Consider the following 22,183-nt stretch of genomic DNA (forward strand, 5'->3'; position numbering starts at 1 on the left):
GTGGGGCGGTATCTTAACTGGACTTTAGCCGTGCAAATTCGTGGCCATGCAGTCAGGTCTGGATTACCCCAATTGTTATCCCTGATGTAAACATTTTGAATTGGGGGTTTATATCAGGGAGGCTGTACTTAGGCAGGACCTGAACCACCCTGTTATACTACGCATGTGCAGTATATTGATAATCAGCCGCCATGCAAATTCGCAGCTGCACAATGAGGTCTGAAACGGGCATCCAAGAGCCAGAATCCTAAAGGTTATAGGCAAATTTGCTAAATCTTTATTGGGATTTCTCCCAGATTCCTGAGGGAGCTGTGAATTCTCCCAGAAGTAATTGAGGGGTAGATTTATGAAGCCGTAATAAGGGAGGAGAAGTAATAAAGTGCCTGGTACCAATCAGCTCCTGACTGTCCCTTTTTATACCTAACCTGTAACTCAACAGTCAGGAGCTGATTGTCCGGTGATAAAGTACCAGGCACTTTATCACTTCTCCCTTATCACTGCTTCATGCATCTACCCCGAGTCTACAAGTATACCTATAGTTTAGACAAAGTAGTTACACCATACCTACCTACTTTTGAAAACTAGTTTCCGGGAGATTATACATGGTAATAGAATTTTGCACAGCGCCCCATTGAGGGGGCATGTAATGTTCCACCCAAAGGGCATGTCTAGTTCCATATATGGAGAGATTGTGAAAGTGGCACCTAGAAGCGTGGGTGTGTACTGCTACATCAGAGAGGAATCTTTTAAAATTACTTGTATCCAAATGTAGATGAGCCCCAAAGCGGTTAATAAGAGCTAAAGTGTTAGGAAATTGTGCTGATGATTCAATATAAATGTATCTGTCTCTCATTCTTTTTTTCCCCAAAAATGTAAGTGTAATGTGGGCTAGGTGAAATGAGGGAGATTTGTAGACTAATCAGGGAGAGACGGAGATTGCTTCTATTTCAGGGAGTCTCCAGAAAAATACAGGAGGGTAGGCAGCTATGAGTTACACCATCAAACACATATGGGTCAATTAATTACCTACAAACTACTCAATGCTGCTAGTAAAGCTGGCCATACATCTACAGATCAATTGTCAGATTTGGCTGGTTGGAACAAAACCCTGGTAATATCTGGAGTGACAGTTCTTGGCAGTTTTCCAGCAATTTAAAGCAAATGGTCAACTGTCATTTGCTCTCATCAATTACCAGGGGTTTTTTTTTCCAACCAGCCAGATCTGACAATCGATCTGTTGATGTATGGCCAGCTTAAGTCTGGCTTTATCTCACACTTATGGCACTTCTGTATGTGCAGATTTTTATTTGCATTTACGGACTGAGTGGTGCAAGCTACCATTGCATAGATAACTGGTAGCCTTCATAGGTAATTGAATCCCATAATCTTGTACATTATGAATAATACAACACAATATGCTTTTCTACCAGTAGATGTCAGGAGATTCTCACAGCAAACTTGACCGCTGGATTCGGTGAGGCTTGTAGGCCTCATTAAATACAAACATGCTGTAGCTGGATTTATCATAATGTCTCATACTGATTATATTGAAAATAAGGTTAAAGTAATATACTTGCAGTTTTTTTATGTCATTTATTTTATTTTTTTAGTGATTACTGTATTCTATATGTAGATATAGATCTGACTAGGAATGCAGATGTATTATGCCTGGCAAAGTGACAGCAGAGGGTGATAATGCACCAGCCAATTCCGTTATGAGTTGATTGGCTGGTGCATTATCACCTTCCACTGTATCACTGCTTTATCGCTTTACCAGGCTTAATACTTTTGCCCCATTGTGCCTTATAACCAATACAGGAAATCAGAATCAGCTTTATTGGCCAGGTATACTTGCGCATACTAGGAATTTGGTTTGGATTGCTTTGCAACAGCCAGTTAGGTAACAGTTAAACAGTGACAGTACAGCTATACATAACACATACAGGTATACACTAGATGTACCCTGGGGGCTTATAGACGCAGGGAACATATATTAGCTGAGCTGCACAGCGCCTAGGCAGCCTTTATGCCACTTATGATTCCATTTGGATGTACATTATAGAGCTCAGATTATTTTTTTTTCACCCAAAATGCAGCTGTATAATGGTAAAATCAGAGTTATTCCTAGACCCTTCAGGGAGACAGGGAGCTTGCTACTATTTCAGGGAGTCTCCTGCAGAATGCAGGAGGGTAGGCTGCTCTGCTCTCACTAGACCATAGTCACTATTTCCAGAGGGAAATTGGGTTTGTGCAGCCTTACTTATTCATATTTAGCAGTCAAAAATGTTCTGAGGTATTTGCTCTAGGCACATTCTCTGCACGACTGTATTATTAGCTAATGGACTTGCATTCTGCACTTGGAGCTGATTCTGAGTCAAACAAAGAGAGGAAGTCAAACCAGGTCGCTCGGCTGCGTATAGTCGCTGTGTAGTGAGCAGGCCCACCCCCGGCACCCACGTCATTGCCAAATTAACATGGGAACGCCCAGCGGTTTCATGGGAAAACCCATGAAACACTGGGTGTTCCCATGGGTGCAGCCTGTCAGCACCACCCCCCGCCTGCACTGCTAGATGCGAACGGGACGGATAACAAGCAGTTCAGCATGCCTGCTCGCACCAAGCAGCTGCACATGCTCATAAATGCATATATGAAGTCGCTAAACATCGCTCCTCCATGCCCATGGGAGCCACTGGACCTGAATAAGGTCCTTAGAGAAAGGTACATACATACATACATGTCTATTGCCTAGAGAAATAAAATTAACTTTCAAGATGTTGTTAGCAGAGGTGCCACACGGGGTGTGCAGACTGCCGCCAGGTGACACCAAATAGGTCTTTATTATATGGTCGACATGGTCAAAAGACACAAGCAAAAAGACATGGTATGGTGAAAACATGGAATGGTCTACATAATTTCTTAGGGATTTCTTACATTTTTTCATACCTTACCACACACGTGGACTCTGCTGTGGTACAATATGTAAGGGTCTAGGTGCTCAGGCATCGATAGCGACACCAAAAACAATGCGAAAAACTCATGTGAAACTTTTCATGTGTCAACCTTGTACACAACAACCTTTTTGGGGTCAACCTAATATACCACTCCCCTTTAAATTCCCGGATCACTTATACCCCTTTCACATTGCCAAAATAACCCTGGTTATTGCCGGGTTGAGGCTGCATAACCCGGGTTGAGGTGGACTGTAAATGCACCCCTTTTAAATATCTCTGGTTGAGCAACCTGGCATTTCAACCAGGGATATAAGCGGTGTTATACAATGGTTGGATCGAGGTTAAATGGCCTTTAAATTGTCCAACCCGGGTTATTCAACCCATGGTTCATTGTAAACTGCTGAGGCTGCTCACTGTGGGGCAGATTTATTAAGCTCAGTGAAGTGTCTGTTTTTTTTATCTCCGGCCAATCAGCTCCTAACTGTGAAGTTACAGGCTTGATTAAAAAATGACAGTTGGGAGCTGATTGGCTGGTGATAAAAACCAGACACTTTATCACTTCATCAAGCTTAATAAAACTGCCCCTGTGTGTCTGATGACATCATTAGCCATGTGCCTGGACAGCAGAGTGCAGAGGAGAGTACAGAGAGTATTTGGCTTACTTCCTGCACACACAGCCATGGCAAATTTGAGTCCTGAAGAGGTGAAGGAGTTGCTGAAAATAATGGGTGAGGCAAGATTTCCAGGCAGCTGACAGGAACTGTCAAAGATTCCGTTGTTTACAGAATAAACTTAAAAACTCCATGATCATAACAAAAATAAAAATGGGGTTGCCAGGATCAGAGAACGCCTCCTGCGCAGATACTGTTGTCGGTTAAAAGCCCTATCTTCCCAATAGTGTAACCTAGTGTAACCTCCTCCTCCTCAAATAGCTTAGAATGTCGAAATATGGTCCCTGATGGGCTAGTGGTGACTTACCTTCTGCTGTCAGCTTCAGAAACTCCTGAGGTGTCTGAGGGTCCTGGTGGTCATGTGACCATAACTTCTCGGTCAGTCCTCCTATTCTCCGGCATTATGATAAGTATTTATCCGCTATCCCTAATCCTAATGTCGACATTCTGACTGTCAATATTTCACCTGTTGATATTGAGAATATCTAATATTTACATAACTGATGACATTGTGCTATTGACATTATTGTTGACTTTTTGACAATATACCACTTTTAGCTGCTTCTCCTAGATTTCATTAAGTGTCACTCTATGCTTTTGCATTTAAAACACTGTATGAGTGATATAGAGGGAGATTTCACCATCTGGTTCTGATAGCTGAAATTGCTCAGATCACATATTGGGTTCAATTCAGGTTGTATAGAATAAGATATAAAGGGGGTTATTCTGGTTGATTGCGAGTCCACCAAACCCCAACTTGCAAATGGTTGTACGCTGGCCCACCATTCGCAAAGGCGATTCGTTCGCAGGGACTGTGAATGGATGTTGCACAGTAAAATCCATTTGCAGCCTTGTGGGATCCGCCCCCATCATTCTATGGTCGGCGACCATCGAATGATGGCAAAGGCGCATGTGTATAAAAGTGACTCTGAAGTCACTTATATATGCGTGGACACTGGGGGGGAAGTAGGCGTAGTAGGAAGTAGGCTGCCCACCTCCCGCACATGTGTCATAGGCCAATTACATACCTCCCAACTTGTGTCCGGAAGAAATAGGGACACTCGCGCGGCGAAGCCGCGCGAGCGTCCGAAAAGGGGGCGGGGCGTATGCAAATGAAGGTGCGGCTTATGTTAATTAGCCGCGACCTCATTTTCATACGAGAATAGACGCTGTGCGCATGCGCACAGCGTCTATTCTACTAGATTGGGGGGTCTCCCAACTGCCACCCCCGCAGCGGGACAATGCCTGCCGCGGGTGGGACGTCGGGACAGGACCCGAAAATCGGGACTGTCCCGACGGAATCGTGACAGTTGGGAGGTATGCAATTAGCATGAGAATGCTCCTCTCTGCCCCCCCCCCGCCCACAAGGATGGGTGCATGCACCCGGCAAACATTTTATTCGCCATAGGCGCACGCACCCAGTGTCGGCACAATTATCGGGAAACTGCCCATGTGCAGAACGTGTCCTGCAATTGCATTGCTATAATGTGAACACCTCCCTCTGCCTGATTGACAAGCAGAGACAGTCTTGGGAAGGGACGGGGCGGCTGGCATTTGGGATAGCGGGGGATTGTCACCCCCCTTTTCCGAACATGGCAAGGCCATGATCTGCATCGCGTTTGCAGTTTCCTTGGCCTCGCAATGCCCAGAGACTGCAAGTCTGAGTAAGGTCGGTCTTACTAGGCTGCAGTCTTTAGAACTGCGATCGAATCGCAGCTTTTGCAATGGCACCTCCGATTTGCCAGATTTCTTGGCCCGGCGGGTGAAATCGGCCCAAATTGGAATAGAGTATGGGCACCTTTATTCTGATGGTTTACAGAAACCATATGCAGTTTCCCCAAAATAATGAATAGACAAAGAAACTAACCAATAGATTACATTTTTTGACTGGGTAGGGGTACCCAAAAGAAAAGAGTAGGGGGGGGGGGGGGTAAAAAAAGAATCTTCTGAATTGTTCTTGAGGCAAATGACAGCTAAATACATATACAGAAATGCCTCATTTATTATTATTATTAATAATAATATACTATGTGTCATTCCTGTCTGTGTGTGGTAAATTCGGTTTACTTCCTTTTATTTTGATTTAATCAGTCACTGAGAAGATATTTAATTAGTGCAAATTGAAAGCTCTTAAATTTGGAACAATGGACATCCTGTGGTGATGGCTGCTTTTCACAATGAGATGGACTGCTAATTTGGTCACTGTACATGTTTGCTATAAGTAAAAGTGGATGGGATTTGGTAAATGACCATACATAATGGGAATTGTAACAGACCGATGGACTCATTAAGAGGCTGTTTCTGAGTTGAGAACAAAGCAGTGGGAAAATTAAGCTACACAACATTTGCAGTCTATATGCTAAAGCTGTCAGTATTTACTCTGCATTAAAATGAAAACTCTGCACCTATTGCATACTTGCCTAGTTTCACAGATCCTGTCAGAGACACCTTATTTTTTAGGTAGTCCCCTGCAGCCCCAGAAGATGAAGTGCAGCATTTTATCATGAGGGTTAAGGCCAATGATGCACCTAACTACCCCCATCACTGCCCACATGCATCTACACTCTGGGCTTCTCCCGGAAAGCAAGTATAAAAGGTAGGCAAATAGGACCTGTTTCACTGGGGCAGATCTTAAATAAGAGATAAATCCAAGGGAGATAAGGAGAGATAAACGTCCAGCCAATCACCTGCTAACTGCCATGTTACAGACTGTGTTTGAAAAAAGTCAGTAAGGAGCTGATTGGCTGGATGTTTAGCTCTTTTTATCACCCTTGCATTTATCTCTTGTTAAGGCTTAATACATCTGCCCCATTGCAACTTGGTTTGTCCAGATGCAAAGTTCCTTCTTTGTTGTATGTTTAATGACAATTTAGAAGCAGCTCCCAAATGAAAAAAACTGTTCTGAGGTACAGTGATCCCTTCACTTCTGACCGCAGAAGCAGTCCTCTAATGGTGTGTACACACGGGGGGGGGGGGGTCTTGCCGGTCCTCCCTATTTCACTGCCGATTTGCGCTCACACGGGAGCGCGCATCGTCAGCGCATCGGGGTCACAAGCCCTAAAAAAGCATGCGATCAGCATGCGATATGGCTTCCGATGTTCACTATATCGGCAACATCGGAAGCCATATCGTCCCGTGTGTACACACCATTAGAGTTTCATGGGGATTGCTAAATTGTTCAAATTTAAAAAGATCTGGTAAGTGAAACATACCAGACAAAGTTTTGGCGCATCCTCTAATGACATCTCTTCAGGTGGCATTAGCCTATAGCATACCACCCAACAATGATATTGGGTATATCAGGACAAATGCCCAAAAGGGGTGTTACCCTGTAAGAAGCGGAATGGCCTTGTGAAACACAAGTAACACCCCTATTTTGTACAGTACAAAGTTGTATCCTTGTCCAGAGGCGTAACTAGAACGTTGTGGGCCCCATAGCAAATTGTTTTTAAGGGCCCCCCCCAACTCATTGCTTTGACACCATCCCACAAAACTCTTTGGGTTCCAGGCCGTTACGGAGGTGGGGTTGAGGATGGGGGTCACCAGGACTGTGTAGGTGCTTCTGCCCGTCAAAGAGCAGCAGCACTCTATTTATTTATCTCATATCTCTCATATTTACGTTTCCCTCTATCTTGAACATTGCCACTCCCATACATACAGTGCAGCTCTCATTCATACTGTACATACATACAGTGCCGTTCTCATTCATACTGTACATACATACAGTGCAGCTCTCATACATAATGTACATACATACAGTGCCGCTCTCATACATAATGTACATACATACAGTGCAGCTCTCATTCATGCTGTACATACATACAGTGCCATTCTCATACATAATGTACATACATACAGTGCCGCTCTCATTCATACTGTACATACATACAGTGCCGCTCTCATTCATACTGTACATACATACAGTGCATAGGCGAATCTAGGGGGTGGTCCGGGGGTGCACAGGACCACCCATTAGCCCATTTTGTAGCTGAGGGAAGGGGCTTTCCAACGAGCCCAGCCCCGTGTCTCTAGCCCCCTGGGAACCGGAGATACGGCCAGGCAAAGCTGGAACGTTTTCTTTATAGAATAACATGGGACCCACTAATTCCGACGCCCACCCAGTTCAATGGCTGCCAGTTCCCCCTTTGGCATCACTGAAGCTCGAGGTTGATCTCAGTCGAACCCAAATCGCTGGGCCTTCAATCTGATACCAGGCTGGATCCATATGTGTTAATTGGTTCCAGGAATATTGAGGTTAAACCGTTTTTTTTTTTTTTTTCATTTCTTAAATGTAATTTCATGACTATTTATTTATGTTTTTTGAGGGCAGATTTCTCTGGAACCAAACAGCCCAGTTTCACGGGACCAAAATCATTCAAAGCCAACTCAAAAGTTCTTCAATATGATACTGGTCTCATGTAAATGGGTCAGTTGGTTCCGAAGATATAGCTGGTTGGTTAAAGGGGGGTAGGAAGAGGGGAGTGGTTGTCTCTCCCCCTCATACCAGAAAATGCAGGGACTAGGCTGGTGTATAAGGGGTCAGCCTGGGAATGTCCCTGCATGATCCTGGGACCATATTCCCGGGAAAATCCCTGCATTTTCTATTGTGAAAGGGGTATTATTTCAAACAGCCGTGACCTGCAGTGCTCTGAATACAGCCGGGCAGCCCCCTGCTCTCTGTCCAGCTGTCAGTGACTGTCACCCCTGCAGTTTCCGCTCCAATTCTTCTCCAAGCTTTCACCTCAGCCCGCCCCCCCTTTAATCATGTGTGGCATCATGTGTAATGGGTACTATGGTGTGCGGCATCATGTGTAATGGGTACTATGGTGTGTGTCATCATGTGTAATGTGTACTATGGTGTGCGGCATCATGTGTAATGAGTACTATGGTGTGCGGCATCATGTGTAATTTGTACTATGGTGTGCGGCATCATGTGTAATGGGTACTATGGTGTGCGGCATCATGTGTAATGAGTACTATGGTGCCATCAAGCAATAACCCACTAGCAATGAGCACGTAGGTAAGCAGCACTTATGTGGCAAATATGTAATGGGCATTACGGTTTGTTATATAGTATGTAATGGGCATCATGATGTGTGGCACAATGTGTAATGGGCATTATGGTGTGTGGCCTTATGTGTAATTGGCATTACGGCGTGTGGCTTTATGTGTAATGGGTATTACGGAGTGTGCTAAAATGTGTAATGGGCATTACTGTGTATGGTCTAAAGTGTAATACCACACCCCTTTTTGTGATGCCACGCCTCCTTCCCATGAGGCACACCCCCTTTTTGCCACGCGGCTACGCCGCGCAAAGGTTCCCCTGCTATTATGTCTACATCTGGGACCACCCATTACCATAATTCTAGATTCGCCTATGATACAGTGCAGCTCTCATTCATACTGTACATACATACAGTGCCGCTCTCATACATAATGTACATACATACAGTGCCGCTCTCATTCATACTGTACATACATACAGTGCCGCTCTCATTCATACTATACATACATACAGTGCCGCTCTCATTCATACTGTACATACATACAGTGCCGCTCTCATTCATACTGTACATACATACAGTGCCGCTCTCATACATAATGTACATACATACAGTGCCGCTCTCATTCATACTGTACATTCATACAATGCAGCTCTCATTCATACATACTGCGCCCCTCTCATACATAATGCATACTGTGCAGCTCTCATACATACATACTGTACAGTTCTCATATATACATATATACATACTGTGCAGCTCTAATACATACATACATACATACATACATACATACTGTACAGTTCTCATATATACATATATACATACTATGCAGCTCTAATACATACATACATACATACTTACTGTGCAGCTCTCATGCATATATACATACTGTACAGCTGTCATGCATATATGCATACATACATACATACTGTGCAGTTCTCATGCATGCATACATACATACATACATACTTACTATGCAGCTCTCATGCATATATACATACTGTGCAGCTCTCATGCATATATGCATACATACATACATACATACTGTGCAGTTCTCATGCATACATACATACATACATACATGCATGCATACTGTACATACATAAATACATACCTTCTAGCTCACATACTGTACATACAGCCACTGTTTCCATAAACCCCCACCACTGGCCTACCCCATCTGCCACAAAACTTACCACTGGCCGTGTTGGAGGTTTCAGATTCTTAAAGATCCTTATGTTGCCTGCTGCAGGAAACTTGCATATCGACTTCCTTGTCATGCAGGCAGCGGCATGCATGTTGTTTGGAGGGTCACCTCAGCTGGCAGCGGCGGACAGCGGTGTTGCCGGTGGCTATGCAGCGCGCCACGATTGTTCTGCTGGAGGCGGAGCCTAGGTGGGTACCGGCTTCCTGTAACTGACAGCGCCGGCCAGCTCCTCTAAGGTGCAGACGGGGGAGGCTTCAATTCGCGCGACTGCGCGTCATCATTCCCCTGACTCTCTGCCCGGCTTCTCCTCCAGGCTCCAGCACGGCGCGCACGCCCCCCTCTTCACACAGCGCGAGCTGCATGTAAGGCGGCCGTGGTAGATAGTAGTAATACAATTACTAAGCAGCATGGCCATGGTGCAGGGGACTGCTTTCTGTCCATGGGGCCCGGGCCCCCCCAGCCGCCGGGCCCCATAGCAGCTGCACCCCCTGCACCCTCGGTAGTTCCGCCACTGTCCTTGTCACGCTTCAGGTACGGTGGTTCACTCGCTTCACTTCACTCGCCCAAGGTTACTATTCCCAGGAAAGGTCCTTTTGGTGAGAGGAACCTAGAAGCTACCATAAACATAGGAGATGGTAATTTCTGCAACCACCAAGCTCATTCACTGACAACTGGAACTGGCCTCTCTTCTTGGACAATATGGAGCTTTGCAACACCTCTTTGCTTATTGCTGTAGCTGCTTACTTAAGGTGCCCAAACACTGCCTGCGATGTCTCGCAGCAGTGTACGGACACCCGACACCCTGCGAGCCGCCGGGACCTTCCCGGTCAGCAGGGACGCATATGATCCGTTGTGGTGGATCGCATGCGTCCCTGCTTACCGCCCTCCTCGCCGCCTGGAGGAACGGGTGATAGGACGGCCTGCCGGTCCGACCACCTGGTCGGGTCCGATGCGCGCGGGACCGCGCATCGGGCCCGACGGCATGTCAGGGAGAGGCGATTTGGGCCGATTTAACTGGCCAAATGGTCGCAATCAGCCGAAATCGGACCAAATCGCCTCGATGTATGGGGGCCTTTACTGTAGATTAGGATTGTTGGGTAGCTGACAGATCGCTGATATAGAAACGATGGGCTGAACACAGGACAGATAAAAATGTGAAACACATTGGTCAAGGGACACTGCAGACCAGTTTAAAGTACTGGTAATCTTAAATGGTATTTAAAACGGTATTAGCACTCCCACTGCAGCAGATTACCGTTTTAAATACCATTTAAGTACCATTCCCATTGCAGTGAACCGTGTAAAATGTAGAGTGCCTAACCCCCCCCAGTGTAAGGAGTGCCTAATCCCTCCCCCCCCCCCCAAGTGTAAAGAGTGCCTAACCCCCCATACCTGCCCTGTGCCCCCACCTCCCCTCCCCTTGTACTTACCTGCACGGGGATGCAGGGCAGTGGGGAGGCAGCGGGGGTCCATGCAGGGTCCAGGCAGTCCCAGTGCCTGATGAGAACTAGTAGTTCTCACTTTGCGCATATGTAATGAGTGCACGTGCATACTAATGAGCTGCTCATTACATATGCGCATATGTAATGAGCGGCTCTTTATTATGCACGTGCACTCATTACACATGCATTACTAGTTCTCATCAGGCACTGGGACTGCCTGGAGGCTAAATAACGTTTAAGAGGCATTCCCACTGCCTCTTAAACGTTATTTTAATGTGTAGGACTCTGCTTTAAAAACGGGTTGAAATACCATTTAACTTTAAACGGTATTTCAACTCTTTCCCACTGCAGCCTTAAAACGGTAAATTGCGCTGAAAATCGGCAATTTACCGTTTTTTAGCTGCAGTGGGAAAGGGGCATTATATTCACAAGGATCTTATAGTAATTGTTTACAGACTCAAATGCCATTTCTAAGCGAATCCAAGTCATGCTTATCGACTTTCACAGTGCACACATGGGGCGGTTCTGGCTAACCTTCTAGCGGATTCTGGTCTGGCCAAAATCGGCTTTACTTTGGGCATAAAATTAAAGCTGCAAAGGAAGTAAATAGATTAAAAGCAACAAAATAACAATATGTAGCACTCCCACTAATAACAAACATTACATGTAAGTAGTTGTTATAAATGCAATTGAAATAGAAATGTAATTTCATAGTTAGAGATGTGCTTCAAGCCGATGTTGAATTGTGATTGACATCTTGATGGTCTTAAAAGGAACTGACTAAAAAAAGTAGCGACTGTGCTATCAATCATACAGGGCTAGAATTGGCAGCTCTGGAAAATGATGCTCAGGAGCTAATATCTTGTATAGTTATAGTGAACACTGACTGACAGATTGGGTTTAGAAGTTCGGTTATGCAGTCAGTTTTTCTTTTCTTTTCAACATCACTGTTGAACTAGAAACTATAGTTCTATTTATCAAAGACACAGCTGACTTATTGTACTTCTGTCAGTGACTTATGATGGCTAGCGCATGGTACAAGAGATAAACTGCATAAAGTGCTATTATTCTCACTTTCTGGAAGAATCTGTACAGCAGCTCAGACCACTGTGGTACCGGTATTTAGTCATATTACTGCCTCACAGCACTGAAGTCTTGGGTTTAATTCCAATCAAGGCACTTTTTTTTTTACCCCTTTCAGATCACGATCCGAGTTCAGGACCTTATTCTGCTCCATGCGTTCATGTGCGAATTTAGTGCGGGCAGGGGTGCGACGGGCTGGGGGATGCACCCATGGGAACGCCCAGCGTTTCATGGGCTTTTAACTAAGACACCTGAGAGTGTCTTAGTTTTGTGTGTACTCACATCATTTGATAGGCTGCAAATTGATGTTTATGCAAAACATCTATTCACAGCTGTGTGGGCGAATTCACCCTGTGGAGGGGGGCAGGCGGGCTTAAAAAGACACATAGCGCTGCGAGTAGGAGCGGCCATTGACTATCGATGTTCCAAAAACATTGATGGTTGTTGCCTAGTGCTCAATGTTTCTGCTATTGATAGCAGAAGGTTAGATAGTTTTCAGCCATCAATGTAAGGCATACCGATGGCGATTTACAAAAAAATTGAATTGCATGGAGCCAAAGAGAAGACTGGAGACAGAAGAGTGTCAGCGCAGCAGCAGTGCTGCAATTGACAGAGACTGGGCAGGGTGGGCAGAGAGAAGGAAAGACTCTGTTCCATCTCACACAATTCCTGAATGCTAATTGGCTAACTGCGGTGTGCACATGGGGCGAAAGAACCTCCTGATTGGCCTGGCCATCATTGAGGGAACACTGCTGGACCTGGGCACCACCACAGCACCTTACCCAAGCCTGAGTAACTGTTCCCAGTTGCCAGCGCTGCCCATTGCGGCTCTGCCCTCAACTGTGGCTCTGGGCAGCACGGATGGTGTAATGGTTAGCATTACTGCCTCACAGCGCTGAGGTCATGGGTTCGATCCCCACCATGGCTCTAACTGTGCAGAGTTTGTATATTATCCCCATGCTTGCGTGGGTTTCCTCCGGGTACTCCGGTTTCCTCCCACAATCCAAAAATATACAGAAAGGTTAATTGGCTTCCAACAAAAAAAAATTAACCCTAGAATGTCTGTGTGTGTATGTGGACATGTGGTAGGGAATATAGATTGTAAGCTCCACTGGGGCAGGGACTGATGGGAATGCTCAAATATTCTCTGTAAAGCGCTGCCTAATATGTATGCGCTATATAAGAAACTGTTAATAAATAAATAATGAATGCTGCAGCGCACGTGCCGGCTGTCAGCATTGGCATGGCAACCAAACAACACTGCGGCAGCAATGAAGGATGAACACAGAGTAGCAAGCCACCGGGGAGGGGATGCCCATGTGCAGAGGAAACTGTGCAACAGTTCCCCCTATTCTTCTGCACATGCGCAACAATTCGATGTTGGGAACCATCGATGGTTTATTACCATTGATGGTTCATGCTAAAATTGCCATTGATGGGGTGTGTTTTGATGGGAAGCGGGACCATTTGTCTACAACAAAAAGATAGACAGCCATTAGGTCGACACCATTAGTTCAACAAGCCAATAGGTCGACACTGCCATTAGGTCGACAGTCAAAAGGTCGACATGGGGTTTTTCACTGTTTTTTGACCCACATGTCGACATGGACAAAGTTTGAAGTGAACCGCAGCCCCTCGCATTGCTCGCTTTGCTCACAATGCTTCGGGCACGGTGCCTTGCTGCGCTCGGCACACTATTTCATTCACACACCTCGCCCTAGGGCAGGGCTGGGCAACACCGGCCCTCCAGATGTTGATGAACTACACATCCCAGGATACTTTGCATTAGTTTTGCTATGTGGCCATGCTGAAACTGATTCAAGGCATGCTGGGATGTGTAGTTAATAAACATCTGGAGGGCAGGTGTTGCCCAGCCCTGCACTAGTGGATGGTAGGGCATCAAATACCGCCTGTCGGCACATGTCGGGTCAAAAAACAGTGAAAAACCCCATGTCGACCTAGACACTGTCGACCTAATGGCATGTCGACCTATTGGCTTGTCGAACTAATGGTGTCGACCTAATGGCTGTCTATCTTTTTGTTGTAGACAAATAGTCCGGATACCATTTTGATGGCCATCCCTAGCTGCGAGTCAACCAGAATCAGCCCATAGTGTGAAAATACTGGTCCAACCTGGCATGGAGATCTGAAAGCAGTATTTAAGTACAATGGTTTACAACCATAATCTCACCTCACAAAAAAAATAAAAAATACTGCTAGATTATAAGGCTTAAGACCCATACACACTGGGCGACTTTGAGCTGAAAGTCGCTCAAAACAGCATGTTTGAGCGGATTTCAGCTCAAAGCCGCCCAGTGTGTATGGCCCGGCGATCAGCACTGCTGCACTCTCCCGCAACAATGTCGCATACCTCCCAACTTCCGTCCGGAGGAAATAGGGACACTCGCGCGGCGAAAAAGGGGCAGGGCGTATGCAAATGAGGGCGCGGCTTATGCTAATTAGTCGCAACCTCATTTTCATACGAGAATAGACGCTGTGCGCATGCACACAGCGTCTATTCTACTAGATTGGGGGGGTCTCCCAACTGCCACCCCCCGCAGCGGGACAATGCCTGCCGCGGGTGGGACAGCGGGACAGGACCCGAAAATCGGGACTGTCCCGACGGAATCGTGACAGTTGGGAGGTATGATGCCGGGAAAGCGGCTTTCAGGACGGCTTTGCATAGCTGTCTACTATTGTAAAGCTCAACGGAATCTGCTGCGCTACATAAGAAACTATAAATAAATAAATAGCGCTCCACTATGAAACGCCCCCCTCCGGCTTTCCTGTCCATACATGCTGGGCATAGTCGCCCAGTGTGTATGGACCTATAGTATATTTATTGCCCTGTATATCTCTCCACTTTACCTCTCTCCCAATGTTCCACTGAGTCAGGGACCAATGTGAATGACCAAGTGTTCACTGTACAGCGAATATGTGGGCTCTTTATAACTGGAAATAATATATAATAAAATAGAGAAGTACAATTGACAGCTGTAATGGACAGAGCTCTGCAGCATGCAATGATTGGCTGCTCTCAGGAAAAGACGTACTGTAGTACATCAGCAGCAGCAGAGTGATACCTGTCTCTATGAGTGGCTGCATGTAAATTAATGTGAAATATGCGCCGCAGCCCGCAGTAGATGCAGCGCGGCAATGTAGCAGCCAGCAGCACTCCCACCCCGGGCTGTGTGTGTTAGTGTGTTGTGTTGCGCTGTGCGCGGTTGTGTGTAAGTATGACTGGGCGCCCTAGCCCTTCCTGGTATGCTGCAGGCCGGTGGAGGAGGGTGGTGACGTCACGCGGGGAGGCGGTGTTGCGACGTCAGACTGAGGGATTCTGGGAGGGGGCAGGCACAGTGGGGGTTGCTGCATTGCAGCCTTCATTTGGAATCTAATATATTAACAATGGCGACTTCCAATCCCAGTAACAGTGGTAGCAGCGGCAGCAGTGCGGGCCCCGGGATCCCAGGACACCCCCAGCAGCACAGCACTGTGAGCAGCATGCAGGGTAAGTGCTCTGCCGAGCATCATTGTCTGTCACCCCCTAATCTGTGTACAGCAGTGCCCCCCTAAACCTGTGCCCAGGCTGTGTGCCACCCTGATGAAGTCACACAGGACCAGTCATGACCCCCCTGTACCCGGCATGCTGTTTGTGCATTTTAATCTAATCAGCTGTCTTGCTCCCCAGTCTCTGGCATTGCACCCCCTAAACTAGTGCACTGCCTGTGCACCCATATTCAGGCACATTCCAGTGATCGTGTGTGCCATCCACATGCCAGTGTCTGTGAGTTCCCTTCCCCCTTAACCTGAGCTTGTGTTTTCCAGAGCATGCTCACATATGTCCAGCCTAAGCTCCCTGTGATGACCTCAGTACCAATGAACCCCAGATATTTGGTATTAATCTGAGCTGTGCCATAGAGTCCCAGTTTGTATTGAGGGTGCAGAATTGCTGTGCTCAGACCACCTAGAGCTTGATGATAGTCCTGTGTTACCCAAATATCCGTCTTGCTCCTCTAATTACTGTTTCCCAGGATGACAACTTTGTTTTTTTTCCATAAATCCTTGTGTCATTCTAGTGTCTGCTGCCCAGTCTAGGAGCTGTACACCCCCTGAGACACCTACTGATGCCCTGATGAGATGTCCTTCAAGTGTCACCATTTTTGCCTGTTAGAATAGAGCATATTAACTTTTATATTGTCTGGTTACCCTTACCTACTGATGTGTTGCCCACCCCCATTCTGACATTCTGATCAGACCTCCAGCAGAATCCTGCAGCCCCTTCCCCCAATGTCAGTATCCCTATGTTGCCTCCCACATCCCCTAATAAGGGTTTCACACAACCTTGTCATCTCTGCAGTGCCTTTTATCACCACAGTTATGTGTGTTACCACCTGCAGATGAATGTCTGAGGGCAGTGAGCAGTTGCTGTCACCGTCCAGTGCTATGGACTCTAAAAGCAGCAGTTCCCACATCAGCTTTGTGTGCAATGCCCCCAATCCCTAAAGAACGTAGTGAGGATCCTTGGTTTACACTATTACCTGCAGATCATAGTTCTGTAATGAAGTAAATACCTTCAAATCCTTATTAAGAGCTCCTATAATCAGGTTTGCAAGTGTTTCTGGACCATGTCTTAACAAAGTATGCAATGTTGGCCTACATGTCCATTTGCATACCTTTTGCCATTGTGAACTTCAATTCGGAGTCGTGCATGGGGTATTGATTTATAGATTAAACCCACAGCTAAGCGACGTAAATGTATAATGAAAATACTTGGCAATGGTGACTCAACCCCCATCTAACACCATATATCCCTTAGGAATACTGCATAGTATACAGCAACGGCTCCTGTGCTATCGTTTCTTCTCTCATAATCATGCAGTGACCAGCCTGATCCTTTTATGCCATGCTTTCCCCAGAATAGTGCAGATACTAGTGAAAAAACATGTGTATTCTACACAATACCATCATATATATTGTGTCAATATGAATATAGAGATTAGTGTTGCCTTATTTTTGACTAGATTGCCACTGTAGCACAGTGTTTTCTTTAGAATATTGCTGTGGCCTCTGTGTTTTAATGTTTGTGGTAACAATGAAGTGCTGAAGAGGCACCTTGTGTCACCATGCCATCAGAAAAGCAAGGTCACTGTTTCACATCATAAAAGCACAAAAAAACAACCTGAAACCTATGGCGCCACTGTTAATAATGTGGTACCTTACAAATTATAAACATGGTAGTCCTTATACAACTATTACCATGTGGAATACAGAATTACTGTCTTTTTTTTCATGGACATTGTGCATTTTTGGGACTCCTGTTGTTGTTGTTGTTGTTGTGGTGTGTGTTTTTTTTTTTTTTTACCACAGTATACACCCTTGAGAATAATTAACCCCCCCCCCCCCCCATCCCATTCTGTAGGTTATACGGGATTAGAGTTCTTGTGTTACAAGTGATTATCAAACTATTGTTTTAATGTTAATTTCTACATGAGATTGAAGTCTACTTGATTTGGACCTCTGTGTGTTTTGAGGAGCACTTCAATTATCTAACATGGGATGTGTCAGATACATCTATTTCATGCTTTAATGTGAGTAAAATACTTCAAGAATACCTATACACTTCGGTCATATAACGTCCATTTTGGGACCTTAAGAAAAATAGTTCCATAGCAATCACCACTGGGGTACTTCACAAACCATATTAATGGCTGTACAGATGATGGAATGGTCACTTAGGTAATGGGTACAATACCCACCACAGCCCTGTGTGGAGTTTCGTATATTCTCAACCCATTTATTTATTTATTAACAGTTTCTTATATAGCGCAGCATATTCCGTTGCGCTTTACAAAGGGGACAGTGATACAACAAAACAGGGTGTTTACAGACAGTCAAAATGTAGGAGGGCCATTTGTGTGGTTTTCCACGGGGTACTCCAGTTATCTCCCACAATCCAAAAATATATTGGTAGGTTAATTGGCAATCAACAAAAAAAATTACTTGTATGTGTGGCACATGGCTTGGCTAGATGGCCCAAGTGGTTCATCTGCTTATCGGTCATCATTTTGTATTTATTCTTATTAATTTTTTATTTCCTGTTTAAATCTAATGGCTTAAACTGCTGAAGAAGCATCTGCGTTTAAGTGCCCTGCTTAGTAAATCTACATCTTACTTAGGTGTTATGTTTTTACCATATTTTTTTTAACTTGTGTCAAAGGATGAGAAGTAGATTGTGAAGGCTGCAATACAATTGTAGATTAAAGGCTGCATTAGTTTATGTTTTGGTTCCTCAAGGGCTTTATCAAGACCTCCTCTCAAACAAATATTGTACATGCCTTCGTATGAGCTCAAAATTAACATAATAGTGAGCTTACCTTTCTACAAACTGACATCAATATATAATATGTTGGTTTTATGTAAGTAATTAGATTTTTTCGGTGGTCTGTGTATTATTCTTTCCAGGCCTCAGAGTATGGACAGTGATCAAGTTTGTGTCATGTTAAAGCCTTCTGATTGGACGCCTGTTGTTATTATTGAAAAATAACACTGCTGTGGTTTGTATATCTGCACAGCAGGAGGGACACCCCTAGTGTTATACTATATTTTTATTATTTCTATGAATTTAACATAAAGCACATTAACATGTTTGCAGAAAAGCAACTTTGTGCCTTCTGAACATTTAATGAAGAATGTGGCACCAAATGGTCAAATGAAGAAAAAAAAATTGCTTTATCAGTCATTGAAACTGAATTTGCTGAGATACTGGCCTATATACTGTAGCTTATTATACAGTATAGCCTGCTCTGTTAAAATCTAGTACACCTAATCATTACACTAGTATATGAACTTTCAGGTATCCAGATGTCTCAGACAATTTTTAGTTTGACACACACTAGTTTGACATTACAGTGGTCGAGTTTTTCACAATTTCTTAATTTTTTTTTTCTTTTTCTAGGTAATGCTTATTAGGTGCCAAACTCTATGGGCTTAACTGCACTTTACATGCACCCTCTGCTGCTTAATGTGTGGGGAAGTCATCCTTGATTACCATATATACTCGAGTATAAGCTTACTTTTTCAGAACATTTTTTATGCTGAAACAGCCCCCCCTCGGCTTATACTCGAGTGAGGGTCCCACTTGAGTCAATAAGTTTTCCCAGTTTTTTGTTGTAAAATGAGGTGCCTCAGCTTATAATCGGGTCGACTTATACTCGAGTATATACGGTAAGTCTGTTTTATTCTTTCCTCTGAATAGGACACCTAGGGTGGTAATAGTTGAAATCATGGTGCTAACTTGCCACCATAGTATTCAATTGCTTGCATTTAAATTTTTTGGCAGGGAGGCCAATCAAAAACGGTAAAACGCCTGCAACTTTGACCACAAGTGGTTGATAACGTGTGTATCAGCAGTTAATTTGCTGCCGATCCACGTGGTTTACGCCCATGCTGGATTTTTTAATGAGATGGAAAATCTACATGGGCAAATCTAATTCACCCTAAAACTAGCCGACTATTGCAGGTTTTTCGTCTGGCAAAAAGTCCAGCAATAATTGAATTAATGGTAGATTTACTAAAGGTTCTTAAATTGAGAAGTGATGTTGCACACAGCAACCAATTCAATTCTTTCAAGAATTTTCTAGGGTAGATGGAATCTGGTTGCTAGAGGCAACAAAGTATCTTTTCATTTTTTAGAAACTTTAGTAAATTTTCCCAATAATGTTTAAATTAAAAAAGCAGGACCCACATGTGAGCTGTAGTTTTTAGAGGTTTCAAAATCCTCCTCCATACTAACATTTTAAGTCCTAGATAAGGTCCCCCCCCCTCAGTCAGCGCCGGGCAGGGGGAAAGCCGCTCAGTGTGTATGCACTGAGCGGCTTTCCCCGCAACGGTGATTGACATCATCGCTGTCCATACACGCTGCGCATAGTCGCCCAGTGTGTATGGACCTTTAATTAATGAAAACTTTACGTTTAAATAAAATGTATGTCCAAATGGTGATAATAAAGAACAATTATCTGGTATTTGAATACCTGTTTAAATTGCCACAAAATGAATATTTTAAAGTAGTGTGAATTCGTTGGTAAAAATATAATTAACTCATACCATTGGAGATTGCCATAATCAAATATCTGTATGAGATCCCCTCGGTCTCAAGCATAGAGACATTGATCAATGCGATTCCATGTAATAATGTTTGAAAAAATTAATTAAACATATAATTTCAGAAATTGGCATTAGTTTGATCCCTGCAACAGTAAATAATGTCAATTTAATCCATATGCTTATTTATGCACATAAATGTAGCTGAAATCCATGTAACAGTAGAATGCTGAAAATTGCAACGTTTGTAACCATATGGAGCCCTGTCTTTTTTCCTCTGATAACACCTTATATTATCACATACCTTATACACAACAATACTGTCTTTAGAACGTAGTGATAGTTCTGGTATGAAAGAGAGAACCTGGTAAAATTACCTGCAGCTTACTACTTCAGTGCCATTTGCATCATCGTTGCATGGCAACAGTGAGAGAGCCGTGGACTATCCCGTTTAGAGTCCATACACGCATACAAATATACACACATCGTATGGATAACAATGATGGGGAAAATCGCTGGGCTGAAAAACTTTTTTTTTTTTTTGCTTTTTAGTAATTTTCCCTGGGTTGGACTGCTTTCCATTGCAGGATGCTCCATTCAAGTATAGCTAGTGGCCTAACTGCAATACCACGAACCACTGATGTCACTAATTACGGTACTTATGTAGTATCTGGGCTGCCGATTTTTTTTGATTGTATGCCTTAACTTAAGGCATACAATCAGATGTGATGCGATATCGCATCGCATACGACCATATCGCATGCGATGCGATGACCCAATTTTTCCATAGGATTCAATGTTAAAATGGACTGAGTCCATTTTAACATGGAATTCAATGGGAAAAAGGGGTCCTTTTCATACCCCTACTATCCAAGTGGGCATGGAGTTGGATATAAACCTGTGGCGAGCGTAGCGAGCCACCGAGCCCGAAGCGTGGCGAGTGAACGGTATTCTGTGTCCCCTCGCGGGGCTCGCTACGCTCGCCAAGCTTCGGGCTTGGTGGCTCGCTACGCTCGCCACAGGTTTATATCCTACTCCATGCCCACTTGGATAGTAGGGGTATGAAAAGGACCCCTTTTCCCATTGAATTCCATGTTAAAATGGACTCAGTCCATTTTAACATTGAATCCTATGGAAAAATCGGGTCCATCGCATCGCATCGCATGCGATGCGATGGACCCGATTTCAAAATCGGCAGCCCAGTTAGTACATAAGTACCCTAATTACTTATGAAAGAATATACAGATCAATTTACAACACCAATATTACACCAATAACGCTGTTTGCATTTTTTATGGAACATTTATAATAAGTTGAGAATTCAGTTAGAACGACTAATTTACCTGTCCTGAAAAAGAGTTGGGCTTTAATGCCTGGGGCTGTTCCTCTACAGACCCTTTTTTCACCCTATAAATTAGCCTGATGGGAACTACATGAAATTTTCCATATATTAAAAAAAATCTGTAGCTGTGTATCTGTATCTCTTGAGTTTTCAACATAGGTTGAGAAGTTTAAATTATCTGTTTGTCAAAGGTTTTTCAATTAAAAAAAAAAGACATCAGCTCTTAATCTTAGGCCCCATATACAGGTTGAGTATCCCGTATCCAAAATGCTCGGGACCAGGAGAATTTTGGATAACGGATTATTCCGTATTTCGGAATATTTGAATATTTCAATTATGTATTTTGAAGTATCTTGCATGTATGCTGTATAAACACATAAA

At 44.2% G+C, this 22,183-nt stretch overlaps 1 protein-coding gene across 4 annotated transcripts in view; it reads left to right on the top strand.

The window, feature by feature from the left end:
- Positions 1–15,694: 15,694 nt before the first annotated feature.
- Positions 15,695–22,183, top strand: part of MAP2K4 (mitogen-activated protein kinase kinase 4) — a 59,166-nt gene continuing 52,677 nt past the window's right edge. For 3 of the 4 annotated variants that reach the window (XM_083148311.1, XM_083148310.1, XM_083148312.1), the window contains exon 1: positions 15,695–15,868. In XM_083148311.1, coding sequence (XP_083004437.1) covers positions 15,766–15,868 — 103 coding nt within the window. In that variant the 5' untranslated portion in view covers positions 15,695–15,765. The remainder of the gene's footprint in view (positions 15,869–22,183) is intronic. The other variant, XM_083148308.1, reaches the window with a different exon arrangement.

The sequence above is a fragment of the Crinia signifera genome, chromosome 6, assembly GCF_055691185.1.
Source record: "Crinia signifera chromosome 6, ASM5569118v1, whole genome shotgun sequence".
Lineage (NCBI taxonomy): Eukaryota > Metazoa > Chordata > Amphibia > Anura > Myobatrachidae > Crinia > Crinia signifera.